General features: G+C 43.3%; 1 protein-coding gene and 1 long non-coding RNA gene across 4 annotated transcripts in view; one reads left to right on the forward strand and one right to left on the reverse strand.

The window, feature by feature from the left end:
• LOC134356933 (uncharacterized) overlaps window positions 1-24,576 on the forward strand; it is a 99,730-nt gene that overhangs the window by 15,551 nt on the left and 59,603 nt on the right. The window contains exon 3 of one of the 3 annotated variants that reach the window (XR_010020468.1): window positions 10-80. The exons of the other annotated variants lie outside the window; for them this stretch is intronic. This is a non-coding gene — a long non-coding RNA (uncharacterized LOC134356933). The remainder of the gene's footprint in view (window positions 1-9; window positions 81-24,576) is intronic. 3 annotated transcript variants of the gene reach the window in all.
• On the reverse strand, window positions 870-21,613 carry LOC134356932 (protein rolling stone). The gene is made up of 3 exons (XM_063068194.1): window positions 21,096-21,613; window positions 12,231-12,489; window positions 870-6,884 (listed from the first exon to the last, which is right to left on the reverse strand). The coding sequence occupies exons 1-3, from the start codon at window positions 21,189-21,191 to the stop codon at window positions 6,340-6,342; spliced, it is 900 nt and encodes a 299-aa protein (XP_062924264.1). The 5' UTR covers window positions 21,192-21,613; the 3' UTR covers window positions 870-6,339.

Genomic DNA, 24,576 nt, shown 5'->3' on the forward strand with positions numbered 1-24,576 from the left:
TCCCTTTAGATTGTCTGCCCGTCTGGGAAAGTTTCTTGCTGTGAAGTCCATGAAAGGCAGGCAGGACTCAGTACTGAGGGGTGAGTGGGATTGTCTGCTGAGTTTGGTGGACCATTCACTTTCTCTGTTGTTCTTTACTGTTTGGTTATAAACTTTGGAATCATTACCCACATAATAATTACGCCATTTTCTGATGGCTTCAACGGTTACACCAGAGTGTAACATCCTGGTCAGGATTTTTACTGCTATGCTGTAGGTATTTCATTTTTGCAGTTCAGCAAGAGCGGTCTGTTCTACTTTCAGCCTGAATGAGTTTGAGCTGAGATAAGAGACTTTATTGTTCAACTTAGGAATGTGGTGTCAGCCATTCAGGACAGTGGAATTGGAAGAAGGTTGTAGAGTATGCTGGGAGGAGAGGTTTTGTGAGGGACACTGGTGTGGATCGAGGTCTTTTTTGAAGAGAAGACGAGGGAAGATAGCTGAGGATGTCGTCCCTGTTGCACAAGGTGCTTAGTGCAAATGAATGGTCTCAGGCAGGAAAGACCAATACTCCTATGGGAGAGCCCATCTGTTTGAAATGGATTTCGGGCAACATTTGGAAGGTGTTGTGTGCTTTCACACAGACTAAGGATTGAGCACGTGAGTTACAGACAAGTTCAAGCTGAGCTCCAACTTATGCGCACATTTGACTGTATAATTATATTGGGACTTTTTTCTTTTCTTCCATAACTCTTTTAAGTTAGCGTTCATAAATATACCTTCTTTAAAATTGTATACAGTGTACAATCTGTTATTTCTTGCCGACGGGGTTTTTGGATGGGCAGGGAGGGAGGGAACATCGACTCAGGCCGTGCGAGGCCTGCGTCGGGCATTTTCATGCCTTACAAGGCGCAGATTGGAAGCCTGTGTGGGGCACCACTCCTCGCACAGACACTCGAGCAATGTGTGGTTAAGTGCCTTGCTCAAGGACACAAACACGCTGCCACAGCTGAGGCTCGAACTAGTGACCTTCAGATCACTAGACGAACGCCTTAACCACTTGGCCACGTGCCCAACAATGGGCAAGACATCCCAATCTCATGGGTTTGGTGGGACCAACGTGTATACACACTAGATATATGGAGCCTGAGAACGGAGGGTTTCTCGCCGTGGAGTCCAGTGGCTGTTATCGAGGGGTTAACAGGCTGTATTTCCACAGATGCCCAGTAAAAAGGGGTTTCAAGAGTTTATGGGACCTTTTGCAAATATCTCATGCAATGCGCTGCTGTCTGGAAGGAGTTTCTATGTTCTCCCCATGACTGGATGGGTTTCCACCAGGTGCTCCAGTTTCCTCCCACAGTCCAATGATGTACCAGTTGATCATTGTAAATTGTCCCATGATTAGAGTAGGATTAAACTGGGAATTGCTAGGCAGTGCAGCTCGAAGGGCCGGAAGAGCCTATTCTGTGCCTTGACTCCATACATACATACATACATAAATAATCAATCAATCAATCAATCTCTTTAATGATAAAAACATTTATGTTTATACACTAAATGTCAAACATATTATTGATCCAGACAGGATTATCGATGCAATATTGAGTTCACTAGTATGATATCATCTGTGATCTGGGGATTGAAGATTAGCCTTATTTAAAGTTCAGCTTTATTTGCTCGTTGAAACATACATCGAAACATGTCGTTTGTGTCGAATCAAAATAACAAGGATTGTGCTGGAGATAGGCCACTTCCAGTGGCAAGGTAGCATGCCCACAGTTTACTAGTCCTAACACTAACTGTACATCTTTGGAACGTGGAGGAAAATCAGAACACCCGGATGAAATCCCCGTTATCATGGGAAGAAGGTGCAAACTCTTTATAGACAGCAGCAGGAAACAAACTCCAATCAATGATCACCGGCATTGTAAAGCCACTGCACTACAGTGCTGAGATTATATGATCATAACTAAAAATAATAAATAAGATTATAATGAAAACAATTACTTTACAAATTGTCTTACTCGCTTTGCAAGTAGTTCATACTAAATGAATGTCTGATTCTGATTCAGATTCAATGTTGTAGATACCGGTCAGAACACGGTAGGTAATTGAGGAACGAACAACCCTTTGGAGAAACTCAGCAGGATGCTCAGCAACACACAGAATGCAGGTCAGGCAGCATCTATGAAGGGGAATAAACATTTGACATTTCAAGCTGAGACCCTTTGTCAGGACCCTTTCTCTGCCCCTTTACAAATGAATTGTTACTGCTGGGAACAGGGAACGTTCTGCTCCGAACAGGCTCCTGGTTTTTTTTCACTTCCGTGACAGTCTGTGGGAAGACAAACCTCAGAGTTGCATACTGCAAATATACTTTGATAATAAATGCACTTTGAATCTTCGCTGATAAAAGGGAGGACAGGGTAATGTAACAACTATCCACCAATACCATGCACATAACTCATAGTGAACCTGACAGTACTTCATGAGATGCATACTTTGTATTTATTAGGAAGTACATAACTTGGATTGGGAAAACAATAATACAATATACTTTACAGTTACATGGATTCTGTACAGGTATTTAATATCTTTGAGAATTGATATGTCCAAATATATGCGTTGAATATGCTGACAATATGTAATGTATACATAAAAGGTGAACCAGATACATACATGGATATTTCTCCAGAAGCTGGGTAGAGGGTAAAACGGTAACACATTATTTGAAAGGTGATTTGGTCTCTCTGCTCCTGCATATCTATATATTCAGTGGCCATTTTATTAGGTACACCTGCTCATTTATGCAAATACTGTAATCAGCCAATCATGTGACAGCAGCTCAATGCCCAAAAGCATGCCGACGTGGTTAGGAGGGTCAGTTGTTGATCAGACTGGACTTCAGAACAGGAAGGAGATGTGATCTAAGTGACTTTGACCGAGGAAGGATTGTTGGTGCCAGATGGAATGGTTTGAGTATCTCAGAAACTGCTCCCCTCCTGTGATTTTCACACACAACAGGGTTTAAAGAATGGTGTGAAAAAACAAAACAAAACACAAAATATCTAGTGAGTAGCAGTCCTGAGGGCAAAAACGTCTTGTTAGCGAAAGAGGTCAGAGAAAAATGGCCAGACTGTTTCAAACTGATGGGAAGGTGAAAGTAACTCAAATGTATAAATGTTACAACAATGGTAGGCAGAAGTGCATCTCTGAACACTCAACATGTTGAACTTTGAAGTAGCTAGACTACAGAAGCAGGAGGTACCTAATAAAGTGGCCACTGAGTGTATATTGATGTTTCTTCATTGCCTCCAAGTTTAAGTATTGGAATTCGCTATGCAATGCTACTGTAGAGGTAGCATCACAGCAATTACTATGGTGGTTGATGAAGTTGGCTCACCAGTACCTCTTCAATAGTGTGCAAGGATGATAAAAGGCATTCATAGAGCCAGAACTTTTCTCTCAGGGTAGCAATGTCTCGTACAAGAGGGCATAATTTTAAGGTAGTTGGGGGAAAGTACAGGGGGACGTCAGAGGTACTTAAGTTTTTTTTTAACACAAGGAGTGGTGAGTGCGAGGAACACACTGTCAGGGGTGGTGCTAGAAGCAGATATAGCCAGGCATTTAAGAGACTCTTAGATTGGCACGTGGATGCAAGAAAAGTGAAAGGCTATGTGCGAGGGAAGTGTTAGATTGATCTTGGACTGGCACAACGTCATGGGCTGAAGGTCCTGTACTGTACTCTACTGTTCTATATTCCATGTTTGATGTTCTATCTGCACTCAGACCTTATCCCTCCAAACATTTCCCATTCAGATACCTGTCCAGACTTCTCTCATTATTACAATTGATTCAGCGTTGACCATTTCTTCTGGCAGCTCGTTCCACACTCACAGCACACTCTGAGTGAAGAAGTTCCCCCTTATATTTCCTTTAAATATTTCACCTTTCTTCCTTAACCAATAACCTCTAGTTCTAGTCTCACCCAACCTTAGGGGAAAAACCTTCATGCATTCATCCTATCTATACCCCTTATGGTTCTGTCTATCTCTATAAGATCTCCCCTCATTCTCTTGCACTCCAGAGGATAAATTCCTAGTTTATTCAATGTTTCCCTATAACTCAGGTCCTCAAGTTATGGGAAAATATCTCCACATTGCTTTGACCTTTTTGATATCTTTCCTGTAGCTAGGTGACCAGAACTGCACGTATTACTCCAAATTAGGCCTCACCAATGTCTTATTCAACTTCAATATGTACTCAATGCCCCGTTTTATGAAGCTCTCTTCATGACCCTATAATATTTGGATATGGGATCAGCTGGGAAAATAGATGAAGCCATTGGCCACCAAGCAACCTATAGATTGACAAATCCGGATCAATGGCTATAGGCCATTTTTTTCCAGTTTGTAGGGGGCAGCATGATCCTTGAAGCTATGTTAAGTTATTAAAAGGAAGGTCTACAATTTTTATATCTTCTCCCTTTTCAAATAGTTTTTCTTCCCCTTGCATGTTTGCCTGCCAGCCCACAATATTCATGAGTTAGCAGAGTCGAATATAATTCAGTTGTAATACGTTCCTGGGAGTGAACAGTTTGCTTTGGCAGAGGCTCTCTTGAGACTTTTGCATCTTCTGGTTGTGGAGAAGTTTGTAATGGTGATGTTTCTGTCATTGACCACATTTCTTGGCAACATTTCTTGTGGTGGATTGGGGTTTGAGAGTGCTTCAGCAGCTACCTCTTCCAACACACAAACATTCCTTGCTCTCAATGGGTGACTACATCTTGATAAAATAAAACAAAATGCTGGAGGGGGCTCAATGGGACAAGCACCACTTTTGAGGGAAATGAACAGTTGATGGTTAAGGCTGAGAGACTTCATCTGGACCAGAACTGACCAAGTGAGAGGTCTTGATTCGAAACCCAACAGTCCACTTTACTCCATAGATGCTGCTTGGCCCACTGACATCCTGCAGCATCTCATGATGTTCTGAGTATGTTTTTCCATATAAAACCATCTGGAAATAGGATGTCACTGTTTTAAAGGACGTGATTATCCTTCTAAGACAGATGTGAGGTGATTTTCTTTTTCCCTTGCTGTCATTGGAAATCTTTTCCACAGGCATTGGAAACAGACACTCTGAATACTTTTAAACCAAAGGTAGTTAGAATCTTGAAAAACAAGGTTTTGAATGGTTGTTATGCTTTAGTGGGAATGTGGAGCTGAGGTTACAGAGAGGGCAGCCACTATCTTGATAAATATCTGAGCAGGCTTGAAGGCTCAAATTACACATTCCCAATTCATCAATTAAGGACAGTCAATGTTTTGGCTTAAGCCCCTTCATTTGGACATTTCAGCAGCATCTTGGTAGCAGCCAACTCTATGACATTTATTAGGTCCAGTGCCAGTCTGAAATCAGATGGAGAGATTATAAATACAGTTTTGGGTTTAATCTCCAGGAAATCCAATCTTTTACTTTGCTTGACACAAAGAGTGGATGAGCGGCCTTCCCCCAGGCCAGTGAGTTGTCGGCTGGTTCCAGAGTAGGAGTTCTGTGTGGGCCAAGGGACCTTGAGGCAGAATGTTCAGGTTCCCATCATTGGCGAGTCCAGATTTGGAGTCCTGGTGCTCAATCATCAGCATATCTTGGGATCGATGTCAAAGATCGAGGCCCGAGGATGAATCAGGAGTCCAGCAACTGAGGCCCTTTGGCCAGAGCCGAGTCTGCCAATCACTGCAATTCCATTGGGAAAGTCAAAGCCTACTGAATGCAGGCCAGAGTCTATCTGCTGGAGGCCTAGAGGCCTGCCCTGGAGTAGGAAGACTGTGTGTGTGCGTGGGTGGGTGGGAGGGAAGAAAGGGACTTGTTTTGTTGTTGCTGTTCTGTTGCTTGTTGTGTTCTGTGTTCTGTGTTCTGTGTTCTGCCGACCATTGTGGGCATACTATGTCGGTGCCGTAACGTCTGGCAACACTTGCAGACTGCCCCCAGCACACCCTCGGGCCTGTTGGTTGTTAACACAAATGAGACAGTTCACTCTCATGTTTCGATGTACATGCAACAAATAATCCTGAATCTTCAATCTTGTTACAACAACTTGTGATATCGGCCAGCCCATTGACTTCGATGTACATTGGTTGAGAAACTGAACAATCGTTATATATGATCAGTTAAATAGTGGCATGTTGGCAAAACTAATGACTTGGAAAAAACAAATTCACTTCGTGGCTGCTTTCAGAAGAATAAAATTGAAGCACTGTTCCGCATGTCGATGTTTGATGTGGTTATAGCTCTTTCATTTTTGGGTTTGCTCCCAAGTTTGCAATCTGGCTTTGGAGAGAAAGGCAATCTACAGCCAGGTTAACTGTGTAACACTTTGTTGTCCTTGCACGTGAGCCTGAGGTATATGTGGCACCTTAAGAGGTGTAAGTTCCACATCAGGAACTGAAGCAGTGGCAAGACGATGCAGAGGCTCCCGATAATACAGCCTGCGGCAGCACCCAGGGACTTGCTGTAATTGAGTATCCTGTAGATGTACAGCTTGCCCCTGAGGTTGGTGCCCCCCAGTGCCCAGTAAACAATGGTGAAAAGAATGTAGGACAGGCAGTAGAGCAGGACATAGATGAAGTGGACGAGGTGAACAGGAGCTGCTGTCATGCCTATCTCGAGCAGCACCAGCACAGAGTTCACCACGTGCACGTTGATGTTAATGGAGTCAGGGGCCGCACGCCCCGGGACATAATCAATGCTCCAGAAAGCGATGGTGACGTAGAGGCTGGTTACACAGATCAAATTGAGCAGACCCCACTGGATGTTAATGGGGTACTGCAGCAATGAAGGTGGTGCTGGGAATTCTTTCCTCTTTATCCATGACGAGCTCCCGCCTTCGACTTCTGTGGCTGCTTCTAAAAAACAAAAAAGGAAAAGCAACAATGGAATATCCAAACCCAGCAGAAGTTTGAGTAGGAATTGTAGAAACTGTTTGAATTTCAACTATGTGCCTTCTGTTCCTGCAAGTATCAAACTCTCTATTTTGTCTCTCTGTCTGTCTTATTGTAAATGGCTGCAAAAAATGCATCTCAAAGTTCAAAGAAAATTTATTAACGAAGTATGAACCTGTATATGTGACACCATGAACTACCCTGAGCTTCATTTGCTGGCAGGCATACGCAATAGAACAAAGAAACACAATAGAAAGATTGGAAAACTACACACGAAGACTGACAAACAATCGGTGTGCAGAAGAAGACAAACTGCATAAATACAACAACAAAAAGAGTACTGAGAGCATGAGTTGTAGAGATATTAAAAGTGAGTCTATAGAATGTGGAATCAGTTCAGTATCAGGTCAAGGTAGTATATTGTGATTATATACATAAATTGTTAATTCATTTTTTTGAACTTCAAACTCTGTGGACCTGCATGTGCATAAAGTGACAACAAAACAACACTCACAACACGCTGGAGGAACTCAGCAGGTCGGGCAGCATCGGTGGAAACGATCAGTCGAGATTTCTGGCCGGAACCCTTCGTCAGGACTGTAGAGGGAAGGGGCAGAGGCCCTATAAAGAAGGTGGGGGGAGGGTGGGAAGGAGAAGGCCGGTTGGTTCCAGGTGAAAAACCAGTAAGGGGAAAGATAAAGGGGTGGGGGATGGGAGGCAGGGAGGTGATAGGCAGGAAAGATGAAGAAGGAATAGAGGAAAACACAATGGGTAGTAGAAGGAGGCGGAACCATGAGGGAGGTGGTAGGCAGCTGGGGGAGGGGGCAGAGTGAAATAGAGATAGGGGAAGGGAGGGGGAGGGAATTACCGGAAGTTGGAGGATTCTATGTTCATACCAAGGGGCTGGAGACTGCTTAGACGGTATATGAGGTGTTGCTCCCCTAACCTGAGTTTATCTCATCATAGCAGTAGAGGAGGCCATGTATGGACATATCTGAATGGGAATGGGAAGCAGAGTTGAAGTGGGTGGCAACCGGGAGATCCTGTCTGTTGTGGCGGACAGAGCGGAGGTGCTCGATGAAGTGGTCCCCCAATCTGCGTTGAGTTTCACCGATGTAGAGGAGGCCGCACCGGGAGCACCGGATGCATAGATGACCCCAACAGACTCACAAGTGAAGTGTTGCCTCACCTGGAAGGACTGTTTGGGGCCCTGAATGGTGGCAAGACAGGAGGTGTAGGGACAGGTGTAGCACTAAACAAAAGATATTTGATAATGTACAAAGAGACAAATGCAGAGAGTGAGGGAGAAGGACAAGGAATAAGCCATTGGCTTCCTAATACTAGTTCATTAACTATTGATATTTGTCATATCAAAGCAGGCTGTGCAAAATACAACATAGAAATGCCCAGAATTTACCGTGTAGAAAGCAGCCAGAGGTTTGCTTGGGTGCTGTGAGGTGTTTATGCTTCAAACATATTTCTTCTAATTTTATTGAATTTAATACAAGTTTTTGTTCCATTCTCCCTCATACATTTACCCAGCCTCCTGTTATGTTCCTGAATGACTTGTTGTATAAGCAGTCTCAAAGGGCTATCAATGTCGGAGCAAAATAGAATAAAGAAGCAACTCAGTTTGTTTCTGGGTGAATTGATTAAGGAACATATTGTGACAGGGTGGAGACCAAAGGAGGTGAAAGGCGCTCCTTCCCTCTGCTAGCCTGCAGGTCACCGTCGGGCGTAACACCTGCTTATCCCATCCCGATCAGGGTCACATGAAGCCATGAGAGCAGGTGGTGGATGGCCGTACGAGCAGCTGGTGTATATCCCAAGTCCTGGGTATGCGACCACTGGCGCCAGGTAGACAATCTCTGATAACGGCTGGGGTCACCCGTCTGGTAAAGACACTGCCCAGAAGAAAGCAATGACAGCCCACTTCTGCAGAAAAATAATTGCCAAGAACGATCATGGTCATGGGACCATGATCTCCCATGTCATCGACATGGCATTTAATGATGATGGGAGTGATCTGGGACAAAGGATTTGTCATGTTTTATTCTCTCAGCCTGTTTCTATCTCTATTGTATTGTTTGACTCATTCTGTTTTAATACTTCTACCTCTGATACTCACAACCTTACCTTTGTTACCCTGCCCCCCATACTTGCTAATTCCAGTGTTTTACTGTCCAGCCTCTTTCCATCTACTCTGTGTAAACTGCAGACCATCCAAACCTCTGCCACTGCTGTCTCCACTTGCACTGAGTCTTGTTTGCCTGATACTTGCTGTTATTTATTTGTCCCTAGCTGATGGATGCAACAATGCAGTCATAGACTTTGCAGAGTTCACACATTGCAAAATCAGGCCCTTCAGTCTGACTCATCCAGACTGACCGAGATACCAGTCTATGCTTGGAAATGGAAGTGGTTTATCATTGTCACATATATTGAGGTCCAATAAAAAGTTTGTCTTGCGTACTGTTCATACAGATCAATTTGTTACACTGTGCATTGACATAGTACAAGGTATAACAATAACAAAGTGCAGAATAAAGTGTTACAACTACACTGAATATGTAGTGCTGGTGGACAATAAGGTGTAAGGTCATAAAGATGCCAAATTTCTTTAGCTTCCTAAGGAAGTACAAGCATTAGTGAGCAACCTTGGCCATAGTATCTAGGTGACTAGACCATGGGAGACTATTGGTGAAGTTCACTCCAAGGAACTTAAAGCTCTCAACCTCAGCTAATCCCATTTTCGTACATTTGACCGACGTCCATTAGGAACATAATGAGGCCATTCAGCCCGAGATCATCATGGCTGATTTGTTAACCCTTTCAACACCATTCTTCTGTCTTCTCCCTGTACCTTCGATGCTTTTACTGATCAAGAACCTATCAACTTGCACTTAAAATATACCCACTGACTTGGCCTCCACAGCCATCTGTGGCATTAAATTCCACAGGTTCATCACACTCTGGCTAAAACATTCCTCTATTCCTTTGCTATCTGTACCAATGTTGAAAAGATTTTTTTTAAAACTGTGATTCTCCTGCCTCCAATACTACCCTCTGCCTTCTGCACCAGACACCTTGGATCCCATGTATCCTAACTTTCTGGACCAGCTTATCATATGAGACCTTACAAAAGACTTATTGAAGTCTGTGTATACCATATCCACTGCCCTGCCTTCATCAAATTCCTTGCAACCTCTTCAAAACAACTCAATAAGATTTGTGTTGCATAACTTCCCATGCACAATATTATGTTGACTCACCTTAATCAAACTCTGAACATTCCAAGTGATCATAAATTATAACCCCAATAAACTTCTTCCCAATATTTTTGGTAATATTGATGTTATGTTCACTACCTTAAATTTGCTCCCACACTTAGAACATTGAACATAAAACAGTACAACACAATGTGTTCCCTTCAGCATACTATGTTGTGCAGACCTACTCAACAATCAATTATACCTTCCCTCCTACACAGCCCATAACCCTTCATTTTTACAGTGGTGTCTGAAAAGAGGATGCTGTCTAAGTTGCATGCCATCTTGGTCAATGTCTCACATCCACTACATAATGTACTGGTTGGGCACAGGAGTACGTTCAGCCAGAGACTCATTCCTCCGAGATGCAGCACAGAGCGTCATAGGAAGTCATTCCTGCCTGTGGCCATCAAAGTTTACAACTCCTCCCTTGGAGGGTCAGACACCCTGAGCCGATAGGCTGGTCCTGGACTTATTTCATAATTTACTGGCATAATTTACATATTACTATTTAAGTATTTATTACTATTTTTCTATTACTATTCTATTACTAATTATTATTTCCATGACTATTACTATTTACTAATAGTAGTATTACTATTACTATTTATTATTTATGGTGCAACTGTAACAAAAAACAATTTCCCCCGGGATCAATAAAGTATGACTATGACTATTTTTCTCATAGCTATCTTCTTGTCTAGCAGTCTCTTGAATATACCTATTTTATCAGCCTCTACTACCTCCCATGGCAGTGTGATCCATGGACTCTCCACTTTCTGTGTAAGGAACTTATCTCTGACATTCCCCCTATTCTCTTCTTCAATCACCTTAAAAGTATGCCCTCTTGTATTAGCCATTGACACCTCGGGGAAAAGGTGGTGCCTGCCTATTCTATCTACATCTTTTATCAATTTATACACCTCTATCCTTTTGCCTCTCATTTGCCTTCACTGCAAAGAGAAAAGCTATAACTTGCTCAACTTAACCTCATGCTACCTTGATCTCTAATCAAGGTAGCATCCTGGTAAATCTCCTCCACACCCTCTGTCAAGTTTCCACTTTCTTCCTATAATGAGGGAACTGGATCTGAACACACTATCCCAAGTGTAGTCTAACCAGGGCTTTATGGAGCTGCGACATTACCTTGTGGCTCTCGAACTCAATCTTCCAACTGATGAGTGCCAATACTCCATACACCTTCTTAACCATCCTGAATGCAAATGGAAAGTGCTTTATCATGTGTGGCCGTTGCTTCAGCTAACAATACTTAAGACCTTAGAATTCAGTTCTGAGACACCTTCAGCACCTTGGCTTGCTTTATGAGGCTCCTTAAATCCACCTCTTTGATCATGCTTTTGCTCATTTCTCTTTATACAAGGCTAGGTGTAAAAGTCTGTTTAATACCACTCCAATGAAAAAGAGAACATAGAACATTATAGCCCTTTGGCCTATGATGTTGTGCCAACCTTTTAACTTACTCTATGATCAATCTAACCCTTCCCTCCGACGTGCTCCACCATGTTCGACCATCCATGTGCCTATCTAAGAGTTTTTTGGATGTCCCTAATGTATCTGACTCTACAAGCGCCCCTGGGAGCGCATTCCGCACATACACCACTCTGTGTCAAAAAACAACTACCTTTGACATCCCCCTATAATTTCCTCCAATCACCTTAAAATTATGCCCCCTTTTATTAGCCATTTCCACACCCTGGGAAAAAGTTTCTGGCTGTCCATTCTTATCATCTTTACCTCTGTCAAGTCTCCCCTCATCCTCCTTTGTTCCAAAGCCAAAGCTTTAGCTTGCTCAACCTGTCTTTATAACACATGCCCTCTAGTTGAGACAACATCCTCTGAATCTTTTATCTTGGCCTGATGAGCATCAATAGATAAGTTACTTTTTAATTTACCAACATTAATGGATACTGAAGGAAGCCAGAAACACTCAATGAGTTTTGAGTGAAATCAAGCAGTGAAAAAATAGTAACTATTGTTAAAATCTAAAACATAAGTGCCAAAAAATAGGAAACAGTCTTACTTGGGTTGGGGAGTGACAACTCTGCTAAAGAGGCCTCCTTGACGTTTTGAGTTTCTTTCCTTCGCCCAAATGCCATGCAGCAAATAAGATTGATCAATGCCAAGTTGAAGTAGGCAGTGAGCATGATATAGGTTAAATGGGTGAGGAAGATGAACCACTTGACGTTGTTGGTCTGGACGCCACTGCAGATACACCAGGTCAGGCTGTAGACCGCCATGAAAATTCGATAGCACAGCCAGATGACAGGATGGAGCCTCCACTAAAAATGAGAATGGAAAACACTCACTCAATAAGAGGCAACATTGGACATGCCATTGGTAAGATTGGTAAGGTGCATCCTAATTATTGAACTGTGGGACGGTAGCATAACGGTTAGCATAACACTATTACAGTGACTGCGAACGGGATTCCATTCCATCATTATCTGTAAGGAATTTGGACGTGTTCCCTGTAGAGACGTGGGCTTCCTCCATGCACTCTGGGTTCTTCACACATTCCAAAGATGCATGGTTTAGTAGGTTAGTCGGGTGTGACTGGGCCAGAAGGTCCTGTTACTACACTGTATCTCTAAATAGACAAGTAAATACTGAGCACATGAGTTGTAGAGTCCTTTTAAATGAATTTAGAAGTTGTGGAATCAGTTCAGTTATCCTGAACCAGCATGTATAACTTCACTCACCTCTACACTGAACTGATTCCACAACCTGTGGACTTACTTTCAAGGACTCTACAACTCATGTTCTCAATATTATCTATAACTTATTTACAATTATTACTGTCTGTTTTCTTTTTTGTATTTGTACAATATTACTGTCTGTTTTCTTTTTTGTATTTGTACAGCTTGTCTTCGTTTGCACATTGGTTGTTTGTCAGTCTTGGTGGGTAGCTTTTCATCGATTCTATTCTATTTCTTTGTTCTAGTACCCGCAAGAAAATGACTCTCAGGTGAGAAAAAAGCACTTTGATAATAAATTTTCTTTGAACTTTAAATAAATTGTGTTAATAATAGAAAGCAGTTTGGTCAGCTGTTATACAGGCACAACTGCCCCTTTCTCTGCTACCCACTTGTAAATTGGAACTAATCATACATATGCAAAATGCTGGAAGGAATTAAGAAGTCAGGCAGCATCTATGGAAAGAACAGTCAACATTTTGGGCTGAGGCCCTTCTTCAGGACTAAACCTTCTTGTTTTCTTTCAAAAATACTAACTCTTAATAGGTGCAGTTCCAAGGAGCCTGCATTCATAGCCTTCTCTTTTTGAAATTGGATTTCCAGTGGGAATCTTGATGGACAGAAGCAGAGGGGTAATTATAAACACAGGCGTTTCTGCAGATGCTGAAAATCCAGAGCAATGCACACAAATTGCTGGAGGAACTCAACAGGTTAGGCAGCATTTATGGAGAGAAATAAGGAGTCAACATTTTGGGGGTCGTAGTCCGAAACATCGACAGTTCATTCCTCTCTATATATGCTGCTGGGCCAGCTCAGTTCCTCCAGTATTTTGTGTGTGTGGTAGGGGGTACTTATTTCTCCCTGATTGTGCTGAAGGCATTAAATGCGTATTTATTTTAATGTGTGCACATTGTTCACTACGAACAAAATTGTTTCCTGTTTGCAGTCCTTCCCTTTCCTTTAGCATCCTTTTTCTAAAATACAGACATAGTCCCTCTGTACTCACAGGTTGAAGTATACCTTTATAAGTTAGTTAAGACAAGTGAACCTCTTTGCACCCACTTGAAGCCTATCTTCCTTGTGTCTCCATCCTTCTGATGGCACTTACCCAGTGCCTGTGGTATCGTCCGTCCTCTTCAATTTGATTCAAGATCGTTTATTGCCATTTGTCAGTACTCAAGTGTAAAGGAGAGTGGGAGGTAAGGGAGGGGAGGGGAGGGAACGTTGACTGCGTCGGGCATTTTCATGCCTTAAAAGGCGCAGATTGGAAGCCTGTGTGGGGCGCCACTCCTTGCACAGACTAGAGCAATGTGTGATTAAGTGCCTTGCTCAAGGGGACAAACACGCTGCCACAGTTGAGGCTTGAAGTAGCGACCTTCAGATCACTAGACGAACGCCTTAACCACTTGGCCACGTGCCCAACAAAGGAGAGTGAAATGATTGTTACTCCAGATCCAGTGTAGTATAAAATATAACAAGTATAAAGAACATAATAAAAAAACAAAACTAATATAAATATAAAAACAATCCTCTGAATCATAATGTACAAGCAATTGTTATACATAGAGACTGATTGAATGTACATATAGTGATGTGCATGTGGTGGTATGGGGTGGGTTAATGACTGGAGACAAGCGGTGCTCTGCTGAGACTTATGGGCTTTCCTTTAGACTTCTTCACCTTGGCTGGGGCTGTTCAGATGACAATGCCAAGGCATTTACAAGCATGTTGACCTCTGCTTCACAGAGCTACTGCCACTCCTCAGAAGCAGTCCCTATTTTGGTCTTGTTGATCTGTTGGACGACTGTAAGTCATATTGAAACATTGGCTCAGTGTATGGCAGCAGTCTGAATTTGCACGGTGGGATGTCAGAGGTTACATTTCAATCCTGAAGCTTTTATTTGGAACCATCTTTGCCATAACAAAAGTTGAGATATTGGCCATTGGATGCTGGTTTGCAGAGATGCTCTTGTATAGGTCTCCCTTGTCAGAAAAGAGGTTTCATGTCTCTGTGCACAGTTGGTATTGATTTTGGTTAATTATTGTCTCGTCTCTGCGTTGAACTTCAACTTGTTACTCTGCAAGGTTTACTCATCTCGGCACCAAACCGTGGCTGTGGCCTGCAACCACCACAGTGTAGACTCACTTTAGTGAATAGCTATTTTATTGTTTGCACACTATTTTTGTGTTGTGAATGTGGCCTGGTTACACAACAATGCTATTAATAAAAACGCTGGAGATGGGAGCTAAGGTTCATGGTTCTTTACTGGCAGAAACCGAACTTGACACACACGTACAGATCAATACGCGCCTAATAGCGCATGCAACGACGTGTCCCTACAACATAAAGTAGTCCCTCATTATACTGTAGACCATACAGTACACTCCTCCGCTTTTATTTTAATAGTGTATCAACTGCTTCTTTTTTACTGGGTCACTATACTAAACAAATATGTCTACCCTTAACATGCCTGGAAAGATGCATTCCATAACTACGAAGAAGGAATCCACGTCAGATACAGGACTGACGGCAGGTTGTTCAACCTTAGGCACCTGCAGGCAGTTACAAAGGTGCAAGAGACTGTCATCAGAGACTTGTTATTTGCTGATGACTGCGCACTCAACGCCAGCACAGAGCAGGAGATGCAGCGTGAAATGGACTGCTTCTCACAAGCCTGCGACAACTTCGGTCTCACTATCAGCACCAAAAAGACCGAAGTTATGTACCCGCCTGCCCCAGGAAAGTCATACCAGGAGCCGCGCATCACGGTGAAGGGCCAGAACCTCCAGGCAGCCGACAACTTCACCTACCTGGGCAGCATACTCTCTCGCGCAGTGAACATAGACACTGAGGTCAACAACAGGATTGCCAAAGCCAGCGCCGCCTTTGGGAGACTCCGTGAGAACGTCTGGGAACGGAGAGGACTCAGCCTTACCACCAAGCTGAAGGTCTACTGTGCAGTGGTCCTTACCATCCTCCTTTACGCCAGCGAGACCTGGACTGTCTACAGCAGACACGCCAAACAGCTCAACCATTTTCACCTGAGCTGTCTCCGCAGACTCCTAAGTCCCCGACACGGAAATCCTGGAACAAGCTGGGCTCTGCAGCGTCTACACCCTCCTGCTGAAAGCCCAAGCCAGGTGGGCTGGACATGTGGTCAGAATGCCAGACAGCCGATTGCCTAAGCAGCTGCTGTACGGAGAACTGTGTCAGGGCAAGCGCTCAGTCGGGGGGGCAGAAGAAACGTTACAAAGACTGCCTGAAAGCGTCCCTCAAAGGCCTGGGTGTTGACATCAACATGTGGGAGATGCTTGCTCTCGACCATCCAGCTTGGCGCAGCTAGATCACCACAGGAGCCCGTGCAGCTGAAGTCAGGCGCATCATCGAGGCGCAACGAAAGCGTGCTGTGCGCAAGGCCCGAGTAGCATCCACTGCCACGACAGCACCCACCCACTTGTGTCCCACATGTGGGCGAGCCTTCAGGGCCGGATTGGCCTCATCAGTCACCTCCGGACCCACAGCCACCAATCTCCCATTTGACTTTGAAGCCATGGTCATCTTCGACTACAAAGGATGAACAACAACAACAACAACCCTTAACATACAAACGCCTACCATTTGTTTACTTAGTAACTTAATAATATCAAATCATAACAAAGTAACATAATAATATGAAATTATAACAAGCCCCTTTTTTTTCTTTTAGTTTATTTTTACTTTTTTTACTTTTGGTCTAAAACCCATTTATAACTCAAGTCTCTGGAGGGGTCTCCCCCGCCTCTCCGGGTAACATCTGTCAATAAACTTGTTTGTTTTAATACAGATTTCCATATAAAAATCATGAAAAGTTGACCTCTGAGCATAGGAAGTTAAGAAGGTGCGCCTCCAACTTGCTAAGAGTTCTAGGCAGCAGATCGCCTCCATATAATGAAGACTCCTCTGTGCATCTGTCCTAGATATATACGCATCTTTGTGCTATCACTTGTCTTCCTTACCCAGGTCTCATTTGTCCCAACTGAGCTAATTATGCAGCCAATCTTCATATTCTCCTTAGATTCCAAATAGATAGCCCGACCTTTATGATACCATCTCTTATCGTAATATAACTTTCCATCTTCTATTTGTGCTTCATATATTTGTACTGGTGATTCAGCAGGAGTGCTGGGAAGATGTTCAGGAGAAGATGGAGATGTTGTCACTTTTTGTGGAACACATCATTTTGGCAGTTAAAGAAATACCTGATAAATTGGAGAACGAGGTTGCGTTCTATGCTGGTCAATTTGCAAAGAGTTTGAACAGTACCTCTGATGTGAGATCCCGAGGATTCTTTCAGGCTGTGGTTCAGGTCCTCAGGGACTGTAAAAATAGTGCAGGATGTCTGTTCTTCAGGTGTGATCTGAAATAATGTACAATTTGCTTAGGAGAACTCAACAATCCCATCCTGCTTCCATGTGATCATTTTTACTGTTTAAAATGTATAAAGCAGTGGCTCGAATCAGGACAGCAACTCTGCCCACTGTGCCATACTTCTCCAGATGATGATTATGTACCAGCAGTAACAGAAGAAATAAGTGAAGCTGTAGCAAAATTAGTCATATTTCGCAAGAGGTGTGATGCATTTTTCGTAGCTTTGGTTTCCATGGTCTGCTTCAAAGATGACTTGCCACCAATAAAGAAATGGTTGGTGATCTGTTGTCTCTGCTAGTTATTCAAAAGTCAGGGTAATCCAATGACTCACAGAAAGATCAGTACTTTACCAGTAATCGTTCACCATTTGATGAAGCAGTTGATCGAAATCCTGTTGTTCGTTCCATTCTTCTTAAGCTGCTGTTAAAGTACAGTTTTGCTGATATTAAGGATTACCTACAGTGCTATCTGTCTGGTTTAAGAGGGATACCTTCAGGTGCATGTTTAGCACAAGTGTGAAAATACAACAATAGAAACCTTACAGTTTGTTGCCAGAATTCGCCTCTGTTTTGATGCTGTTTCCCAACTTCTTTGTGAAAAACAAGACACATTGGCTGAGGATTCAAAATAAGTACGGGCAAAAGAAACTTTCCTGCAAAGGATTAAGTGTATGATTCTCAAAGGAGGAAATGGTTGGTTCGAGATTTACCTTGTGCGAAAGCTGTTCTGTTTGAATGGAGATTCTGGTCTTTTCGGAGATTTAAGCTCATTGAGAGTTCACAGATCTTCCATTATCTGTTCATCTGTTAACAAGTAATTTAACTGCGCAGGTGCAGGTTTTTATTTTTTGTCTGTAACTGGAACAGAGTCATTAGGTCTCCTCCTTAATTTCCTAGTCGTTATTGACTTTACCTCCATAGAATCTCCTGTGAGTTCCATTGTTAGTCTCTCATTCTCAATCGTCTTTTTTCTTTTCTTCTAACTCAATCTTTTTTTCTTCAAATTCCTTCACTGCTGCTTTCTTCTCTTTAATATAATTCTTTTCCACTTGTTCTGTCTTCAGTTGCAGAAAAAGCTCTGCATTTCATATTCTTTTCTTGTATTGTTGAGCTAGTTTCTTCATCCTTTTCTGATACTCCTGCAAAGTGCCTTCCTGTAACTGCTGTAGCTGCCTTTTGAGAGATGTCAATTTCTCCCGGTACATCTGCTCTTTTACTTCCAGGTAGTCTTCATCATCCTGCTTATTGGCAATATCTGTCTCCCTTGTATCCTCTGTATCTTCATTCAAGTCGCGGCCACGGATACCGTGTTCGTCCTCATCGTCGATGCTGTCTAGCTCCTCCTTGTATTTGTAATAGTCAACAATGGGTGAGAGGAGAGCTGTGGATACCTTCCCCGCCGAGCTGCCCTCCTTTGTTGACACATCTAGTGCCTTGATGGTGTGCCAATCCAACTGGATTTTCCTGAGCCATTCCCGTCCCAGCAATGGTGGTCCTCCATTTTTCAGTACATAGAGGTTCCGCTGCTGTGTTTTGACTCGGTAGGTCACTGTTACTTTAACTTTACCTTTGTGACGCACTTTCTGTCCTGTGTAAGTCTTTAGCAGTAGTTTAGTTCGTTTCAGAGGTATGTGCGAAAATAGTTGTTTGTAGTCATGCACAGAGATCACTGTTAAAGCTGAGCCTGTGTCCAGCTCCATTTCCAGTCTCACGCCAGCCACTTGTTCTCTGCACGTTGGGTGTTTGATGGTCCTCTTTTGTTTTACTGAGTTCCATTATTGTTTTGAAGCTGCTCATAAGGAGATGAATCTCAAGGTTGTATAAAGCATACGTACTTCAATAATAAATGTACTTTGATTTTAACTTTGATTATTGCACACGTACAAGGATATAGTGGGAAGCCTTGCATACAGTTCATACATAACAAATCATCACACAGTGCATTGAACTGGTATAAGGTAAAACAATAACAAACAGAATAAAATGCAGTGCAGGTAAACAATAAAGTAGAGGCGAATTGTGAGGTCAAGAGTCCATTTTGTTGTAATGAGTCTGATAACAAAGTATGTATATGTATAAGTGTGAAGTGGTTCATTTTGGTAGGTAAAATATGATGGCAGAATATAGTATTAATGGTAAGACTCTTGGCAGTGTGGAGGATCAGAGGGATCTTGGGGTCCATAGGACACTCAAAGCTGCTGTGCAGGTTGACTCTGTGGTTAAGAAGGCATATGGTGCATTGGCCTTCATCAATTGTGGGATTGAGTTTAGGAGCCGAGGGGTAATGTTGCAGCTATATAGGACCGTGGTCAGACCCCACTTGGGTTACTGTGCTCAATTCTGGTCGTCTCATTACAGGAAGGACGTGGAAACCATAGAAAGGGTGCAGAGGAAATTTACGAGGACGTTGCCTGGATTGGGGAGCATGCTTTATGAGAATAGGTTGAGTGATCTCGGCCTTTTTTCCTTGGAGCGATGGAGGATGAGAGGTGACCTGATAGAGGTGTATAAGATAATGAGAGGCATTGATCATATGGATAGTCACACGCTTTTTCCCAGGGCTGAAATGGCTAGCACGAGAGGGCACAGTTTTGAGGTGCTTGGAAGTAGGTACAGAGGTGATGTCAGTGGTAAGGTTTTTTTTAAAACACAGAGAGTGGTGAGTGCATGGAATGGGCTGCTGGCAGCGGTGATAGAGGCAGATACAATAGGGTCTTTTAAGAGACTCCTGGATGGCTACATGGAACTTAGAAAAATAGAGACCAATGGGTAAAGCCTAGGTAGTTCTAAGGTGGGGACATGTTTGGCACAGTTTTGTGGGCCGAAGGGCCTGTATTGTGCTGTATGTTTTCTATGTTTCTATGTCACTAATATACTACGCTGAGATTCATTTTTTTGCAGGCATTCACAGTAGAACAAAGAAATACAACAGAATCAATGAAATATCACACACAAAGACTGAGACAACCGATGTGCAAAAGACAGATTGTCTAAGTAAAACAGATTAATAAATAAATAATGCTGAGAACATGAGTTGTAGATTCATTGGAAGTGAGTCTGTAGGTTGTGGAATCAGTTGAGAGTTGAGGTGAGTGAAATCATCCACACTGGTCCGGGAGCCTGATGGTTGTAGGGTTAGAACTGTTGGTGTCAAAATGGTTGTGACGCATCTAGGGTGGTAGTATAATCGGTAGTGCTTCCCACTCTCACTTTCAGCTTCCACTGCTGGCTAGCAGTCTCGTGAAAAGGAGACCTGAATGTCTAATTCTCTCCCTGCCTGTACATAGCCTCTCCAACAGCAAGCCTCATGTAGTGCCTCCTCGCTGGCAACACAAGAAAACTGAACTCTTTTTGGACTCAGGCTGTACAATGCAATACATAATAGTAGAGAAAAAAACTGAATTACAGTAAATATATATATTAAATAGTTAAATTAAGTAAGTAGTGCAAAGCTAGAAATAAAAAATAGTAAGGTAGTGTTCAGGGGTTAAATGTCCATTCGGAAATCGGATGGCAGAGGAGAGGAAGCTTTTCCTGAATCGTTGAGTGTGTGCCTTCACATTTCTCTACCTCCTTCCTGATGGTAGAAGTGAGAACAAGGCAGGACCTGGGTGATGGGGGTCCTTAGTAATGTATGCTGCCTTTTGAGGCATGACTCCTTGAAGATGTCCGAACTAACATAGTTGCTCTTCAGACAAAAAGATTTACAAGCACCTGGAAAATTAGGTAAATCACAAATGGAACGGCTTACTGTTCTTACCACAGAAATATAACTTCTGTCCTACCTGTGATTGTAGAATTAACTGTGGCTTCCTGGCTATTGGAGAAATCTTTTTCACTGTGAACTCCTGAGTAAAGTGCTTGATCCAAGATGATCCCATTTTTTCCTTTTGTTTTAAACAGTCTGAGAGCCGCTCTCACTGACTGCTGGCATTAGCCTGTTCAGTATTTATTTGGAGGGATTTGGTTCTGGTTGTTGGAACTTGCAAACAAAAATGACTCAGTACTGATATCACTATAAAATATGCTAGCAGTCGCTTGCCAGTCTCCCCTCCCTCACTGTAAAAAGGGAGAGAGAAAATCTCCAGCCGAACAGTGAATCTTGAAAGGCAGAGGCTTCCCAGATGTGTATCTGGCACTCTCTGGAATCTTGCTAAACAACTTTTCCCATTAAGTCCCACGTTCCTGATTTTAGAAGCTGACAACAAAACCATTCCTCTTTCACAATTGTGGACTTTCTGCCTTAATCCCATCAATGGCATTCTGAATGTACTCATGCAAAGCACTCCCACCATCTCCCCCCACCACCCCCCACCTCACCCCACCCCCGATCACCACCAGCTCTCTGGCTGCTATTTACTGCAGCAGAAACCTCACCAGTAGAGGGATTTGTCTGAAGCTGGAATGCAACATTAAGATGCATGCCAGTATCTTAGAACCTTCAGGATGAATTAAACCCAGCACAGCGTTCATTGCCAGACCTGAATCAGTGATGTCAAAAGGACCACATTCTGCCAGAAAAATATTTTGCTCTTAAAGCTCAGAACTGCGTTGTCAAAGATTTGTTTAAAGGAGATTTTATTTTTGCCTATATGGGTTAGGGACATGACCAGAAAGACCTGCCTTTGTCGCTTATTTCAATCTTGAGAGGGTAGTGGTTAGTCAGCACCCTGAACTGAATCAGAATCAGGTCATGTGGTGCAGAAGGGTGGGACGGAGAAGAGGAGAGCCGTCGTCATTGGAGACTCTATAGTCGGGGAGCAGACAGGAGATTTTGTGGACATTGAGAAGTTCACCCGCATGGTTTGTTGCCTCCCAGGTGCCAGGGTGCGGGATGTCTCTGACAGGGTGCACGACATCCTGGTACGAGAGGGAAAGCAACCAGAAGTCATGATACATGTTGGTACCAACGACATAGGCAGGAAGAGGGATGAGGTCCTGAAGTGTGAGTTTTGGTAACTAGGCAGAAGGCTGAAGAACAGGACCTCAAGGGTGGCGTTCTCAGGATTGCTGCCAGTACTACGTGACAGTGATGGTAAGAATTGGAGGAGATGGCAGTTGAAGTGTATGGAGTAAAGCCAGATCTAACATATAGAAAGGCTTTGAGGAAAAAGAAGCAGAATTAAGGATGTAAAGGTAGAAAGGTAGAAGGGCTAAAGTGTGTGTACCTCAATGCAAGAAGCATCAGGAACAAAGGTGATGAACTGAGAGCTTGGATACATACATGGAATTATGGCCATTACAGAGACTTGGCTGGCACCAGGGCAGGAATGGATTCTCAATATTCCTGGATTTCAGTGCTTCAAAAAGGGATGGGGGGGGAGGGGAGGAGGGGTGGCATTACTGGTCAGGGATACTATTACAGCTACAGAAAGGGTGGGTAATGTATTAGGATCCTCTTTTGAGTCAGTATGGGTGGAAGTCAGGAACAGGAAGGGAGAAGTTACTCTATTGCAGATATTCTATAGGCCCTCTGGTTGCACCAGAGATACAGAGGAGCAGAATGGGAGGCAGATTTTGGAAAGGTGCAAAAATAACAGGGTTATTATCAGGAGTGACTTTAACTTCCCTAATATGGTTTGGCACCTGATTAGCTCCAAGGGTTTAGATGGGGCAGAGTTTGATAAGTGTGTCCAGGATGGATTCCTGTCACAGTATGTTGACAGGCCGACTAGGGGGAATGCCATACTAGATCTAGTACTAGGTAACGAACCGGGTCAGGTCACAGTCTCAGTGGGTGAGCACCTGGGGGACAGTCACCACTGCTCCCTGGCCTTTAGCATTATCATGGAAAAGGATAGAATCAGAGAGGACAGGAAAATTTTTAATTGGAGAAGGGCAAATTATGAGGCTATAAGGCTAGAACTTACGGGTGTGAATTGGGATGATATTTTTGCAGGGAAATGTACTATGGACATGTGGTCGATGTTTAGGGATCTCTTGCAGGATGTTAGGGATAAGTTTGTCCCGGTGAGGAAGATAAAGAATGGTAGAGTGAAGGAAGCATGGGTGACAAGTGAGGTGGAAAATCTAGTCAGGTGGAAGAAGGCAGCATACATGAGGTTTAGGAAGCAAGGATCAGATAGGTCTATTGAGGAATATAGGGAAGCAAGAAAGGAGCTTAAGAAGGGGCTGAGAAGAGCAAGAAGGGGGCATGAGAAGGCCTTGGCGAGTAGGGTAAAGGAAAACCCCAAGGCATTCTTCAATTATATGAAGAACAAAAGGATGACAGGAGTGAAGGTAGGACCGATTAGAGATGAAGGTGGGAAGATGTGCTTGGAGGCTGTGGAAGTGAGCGAGGTCCTCAATGAATACTTCTCTTCGGTATTCACCAATGATAGAGAACTTAATGATGATGAGGACAATATGAGTGAGGTTTATGCTCTGGAGCATGTTGATATTAAGGGAGAGGAGGTGTTGGAGTTGTTAAAATACATTAGGACAGATAAGTCCCCGGGGTCTGATGGAATATTCCCCAGGCTGCTCCACGAGTTGAGGGAAGAGATTGCTGAGCGTCTGGCTAGGATCTTTATGTCCTCGTTGTCCACAGGAATGGTACCGGAGGATTGGAGGGAGGCGAATGTTGTCTCCTTTTTCAAAAAAGGTAGTAGGGATAGTCCGGGTAATTATAGACCAGTGAGCCCTATGTCTGTGGTGGGAAAGCTGTTGGAAAAGTTTCTTAGAGATCATCTACGGGCATTTAGAGAATCATGGTCTGATCAGGGACAGTCAACATGACTTTGTGAAGGGCAGATCATGTCTAACAAGCCTGATAGAGTTCCTTGAGGAGGTGACCAGGCATGTAGATGAGGGTAGTGCAGTGGATATGATCTGTATGGATTTTAGTAAGGCATTAGACAAGGTTCCACATGGTAGATTTATTCAGAAGGCATGGGATCCAGGGAAGTTTGACCAGGTGGATTCAGAATTGGCTTGCCTGCAGAAGGCAGAGGATCGTGGTGGAGGGAGTACATTCAGATTGGAGGATTGTGTCTAGTGGTGTCCCACAAAGATCTGTTCTGGGACCTCTACTTTTCATGGTTTTTATAACGGCCTGGATGTGGGGGTAGAAGGGTGGGTTGGCAAGTTTGCAGACGACACAAAGGTTGGTGGTGTTGTAGATAGTGTAGAGGATTGTCGAAGACTACAGAGAGACATTGATAGGATGCAGAAGTGGGCTGAGAAGTGGCAGATAGAGTTCAACCCAGAGAAGTGTAAGGTGGTACACTTTGGAAGGACAAACTCCAAGACAGAGTACAAAGTAAA

The sequence above is a fragment of the Mobula hypostoma genome, chromosome 15 (assembly GCF_963921235.1).
Source record: "Mobula hypostoma chromosome 15, sMobHyp1.1, whole genome shotgun sequence".
Classification (NCBI taxonomy): domain Eukaryota; kingdom Metazoa; phylum Chordata; class Chondrichthyes; order Myliobatiformes; family Myliobatidae; genus Mobula; species Mobula hypostoma.